Source organism: Apium graveolens, chromosome 8, assembly GCF_009905375.1.
Source record: "Apium graveolens cultivar Ventura chromosome 8, ASM990537v1, whole genome shotgun sequence".
Lineage (NCBI taxonomy): Eukaryota > Viridiplantae > Streptophyta > Magnoliopsida > Apiales > Apiaceae > Apium > Apium graveolens.
Genome location: NC_133654.1, coordinates 2,741,337 through 2,745,312, shown reverse-complemented (window position 1 = coordinate 2,745,312; position 3,976 = coordinate 2,741,337). Strand labels below are relative to the sequence as shown.

Genomic DNA, 3,976 nt, shown 5'->3' with positions numbered 1-3,976 from the left:
AACAAAGCGATGAAGAAAATACACTTCAAATCTGATCAGTTTTACAAAGCAGCTCCTTTCTGCAAGTTGCAAAGGAAGCACTCTCGCAAGTTTATCTCATTTGAGTTTCCTCGATAAATATATTAAAACCACATATGGCTAGTCTTATAAGTTATACTTTGACACGTGTCCATGTCGGACTCTTCTAGCCGAGTCCAAGTAACATAGCTTTCATCTCTCACAATCATTACTTTGGTGTTTCTACTATCTATGTTCTATCGACAAATTTATTCAACAAGATTCCGATACCTTGCTTACTTCAATAGAAATACATGCATCGCTAGAGCCCGATAACTTATAATAGCTAAGAAAGGGTAAAGCACACACTAGAGTGGCTTATATGGTGTAAAGTAATAGTTTTCTTTTGTGCTTCCTCAAAGGTCCACAAATATACTATAGAGCAAAGTGGTGGGATGTATAGGGCACATCAAAGAAGAAGAATAGAGCAAAGAAAGTAAAGCATGCTGGTATATAATTCATACTTCTTAAGTTAATAACTTTTACTAATTAATCAAGTCAAGTATATGTGAATAACATATGACTAATACATGAATTAGGAGGTGGAGAGTTCATGTAGTGACTTTTATGAGGTGTTAACTACATGTATTAACAACAACAAGATGCACACAAGATGATTACTGAAATGCACCTCAATTAGTTAGCATAAACTATGAGAAAACTGACGAACATTTAACTATATGTATAGGCCTTGTACACTGCTCAAGACTGGTGCAGTTGAGAATTTTATCTAATAGTGACATGCTAAATATTATCTTCGCAGAAAAAGAATACATCCAAACCAACTAACCAACTGGTCATCTGAGCTCGGTTGGATAGCTCAAGTGGTTAAGCCTCTGTCGTCCCAGATACTGGGTTCGATCCTTGCTCACCCCGAGATTTCTGAGAACAGATACTCATTTGTAAGGTTATAAGCCATATTTGTCAAAAAAAACCAACCGGTCATTTCATCGAACACTTTACTCCAACCAGTACATGCAAAAATTATTTGGTGTAAAAATCCTCCGGCCCATTATAATGTATACATGGGTCTGGACTTTTTTTGACGTATAAAAGTAATATCTTAGCCTGGTCTAAAATTTAACTCAGAACAATCTTCTGGAATGAACCAAAATATCACTTTGACGTGTAAAATTGTTCTAAATATTATTTTTGAAAATTATGACTCAAATTGTCATTTCACCAAGTTATATTGTATAGAGTTTTGAGCGTTTTGTTATTTTTTTTAACTTTTTGTATTCGGATTTTTTTCTTATTTTGAGTTTCTTTTGGTGTATTGTTTAGGGGACTGCAAACAACACTTAATAATAGGTTTTCAATATTTCTTTTTTAGTAATATTTTTAAAATTTAAGATTGTACCATAATTTAACAATTTTTAACATTTAGGGTTTACCAATCCCCTTTTGGGTTTTAGAAACAATTTAAATAATCTTTTATTATTTTAGAAATTAACAATTTTTTATTTGAGGTTAAATTTTTTTTTTTTTAAATTATATATGTAAAACGCTAAATAAAGTAGGGTTTTGGGGTTAGTGTTTGAAGCCAAACTTCTACCTCAACTAACGTTTTGCACATTATTAAGAAAAAAGAAAAAAAGTAAAATGTCAAAACGCTACAGATTTAACTTTTTGGAATTTTACATAAACGCTACACGATATACCGCCTTAATTGACATTTAGTACCATAATTTTTAAAAATGACATTTCAAACCATTTTTCAGTTTAAAATGATATTTAGGGTCACCCCAACTATCTCAATCCCTTGTGATAAAATCCAAAATTTCAAAATAACTTTTATGCCAAAATTTAAAATTATGATTACAAGAAAAATTATAATAAAAAACATCTCAAACAAACTAAACCAAGATGAGCAAGAAAGAAACGAAAAACAACAACAAAATAACAAACACTTTCCACACAGCATTTCCGAATGGAAGTCCAAAATTACAAATCTACCCCTACGCCACTTTCCGGCGATCGAATCAAGCTCAACGTCGGCGGCAAGCTCTTCGAAACAACTCTCTCCACTCTCCGCTCCGGCGGCTCCGGTTCACTTCTCCACGCTCTCTCGAACCGGCCGGTTAACGATTTGAACCCGGTTTTCATAGACCGCGATCCGGAGATCTTCTCCGTGCTTCTCTCGCTTCTCCGATCGAATCGGTTGCCGTCGACTTACCGGAGATTCTCAAGTCAGGAACTTTCCGATGAAGCGGCGTATTACGGTATCGAATCGCAGCTTAAATCGGCGATGTTACCGAGTCAACTCAGTGGAATTGATGCTTCTGTTGTTTCGAATATTCGGCCTGCTTCGGACGGCGTCGTTTCGAGCTTTAGTGTTAGTGATGATGATGATGGATCGGTTTGGGTCGGGCACGGCGGTCAGATCTCGGTTTACGATTGGAATTTGGTTCATATCGGAACTGTACGGACGCACCTCGATTTTATCACCTCGATCCGACGTGTCATGCCGGAGATCGCGGCGATAGGTTCGGAGATTGATTCCGGTGTTCATTTTTATAGTTTTGCTAATGGCCGGAGAGTCGGATCGGTCGAGTGGACTGACTCGTCCGATCCGAGGATTTATAAGGCACGAGTTAGTGCAATTGCGGATTCGGATGATGAGGTTTTCGCTTCGGTTGATTGTCAGCATAGGGAGAATTGTGTTTTGGAGATTGATAAGTCGAGTTTGAGAGTTAAGTCGGAGATAGGTAGACAAAATGGAAATTCGTCGAAGAGTGTTGTTCCGGGGAAATTGACGTATTTGAGTGAGTTAGGGTTGGTTTTCGGGAGTTCGATTAGTTCAGGTGCGTTTGGGTACTCGGGGTATGTTAGGTTATGGGATGTTAGGTCGGGGAAAGTTGTTTGGGAGACGAATGAGCCGGGATCGGGTAGGAGTAGTAGGTATGGGGATTCATTTGCTGATGTGGATGTTGATATGGTTGAGTTGAATCTTTTTAAGGTGTGTTCGAAATCGGGGGATTTGGCGATTGCTGATTTGCGGAAATTGAGTGATGATCCTTGGTTATATATTAAGGATAAGAATCCGAGTTTGAGTAATGTAGGTGGAGGGGTTAGTAGTGTCATACATTGTTATAAGAAGCAAGCGTTTGTTGCGAGAGACGGTGAGTTAGAGGTGTGGTCTAGGGTGGAGGAGCAAGGAGGGAGTAGTGTATGTGAAGAAGAATCGTATAGGAGAAATTATGTTGATAAAGCGGAGGATTCCGAGAGAGGAATCATTAAAAAGATTGAAGGCGGTGGGAATAGGCTTTTTGTTAGTAGAGATAATGTAGAGGGAATAGAAGTATGGCAAAGTTCAAATTTTTCGGGTTCAGTTTCACTTTTGTGACTGACCCCCTCAAAGGATGTGTTGTTGTATCAATGTTGAATACCTTTTATAATAATAAAATGATGTTATGAAATTTGATTAACTGAAGAGCACTTTGCAAATATACATATGATATGGTAGTCTTCAAGTACAAGGAATGGTATGGTTAATATAGCTGTGTGAAGGTATGCCTAAAGCCTAATACCTCTTACGCTGTTGTTTGATGTGTTTCCAATTCTTTATTCTTGTTGATCAGGCATTTATGTTTATCGATTTATCTTCATTGGCCTATGATAAGTCTATGTCAGTTGGAGACTCGGTTTTCTACGATTGTTATATCTTGAATCTGTTTAAATGATTTGTAGACTAGTCGTCGATCTGTGCATAAAAGTGCAATCTGTTCATCTAGTCAATTCACGAGATTTTGTTTTGATAAGTATCATAGCTGTTGGTATTTAGTTTAATCTTATTCACATGCAAGGCGAAGTTGCCAAAAACACTTCTAAGATGCTTAATATTTATCTCAAGGACATGGCTTATGTCAGATTTACGAGTTTATTGCTTTGTCATCATTCGTATATAGTGTTAACATTT

General features: G+C 37.1%; 1 protein-coding gene across 1 annotated transcript; it reads left to right on the top strand.

The window, feature by feature from the left end:
• Positions 1–1,864: 1,864 nt before the first annotated feature.
• On the top strand, positions 1,865–3,490 carry LOC141677897 (protein ENDOPLASMIC RETICULUM-ARRESTED PEN3). The gene has a single exon (XM_074484009.1). The coding sequence runs from the start codon at positions 1,988–1,990 to the stop codon at positions 3,401–3,403; it is 1,416 nt and encodes a 471-aa protein (XP_074340110.1). The 5' UTR covers positions 1,865–1,987; the 3' UTR covers positions 3,404–3,490.
• Positions 3,491–3,976: the final 486 nt, after the last annotated feature.

Excerpts from the sequence above, each read along its gene's own strand:
- LOC141677897 (XM_074484009.1), top strand. The coding sequence starts at position 1,988 with ATGGAAGTCCAAAATTACAAATCTACCCCTACGCCACTTTCCGGCGAT.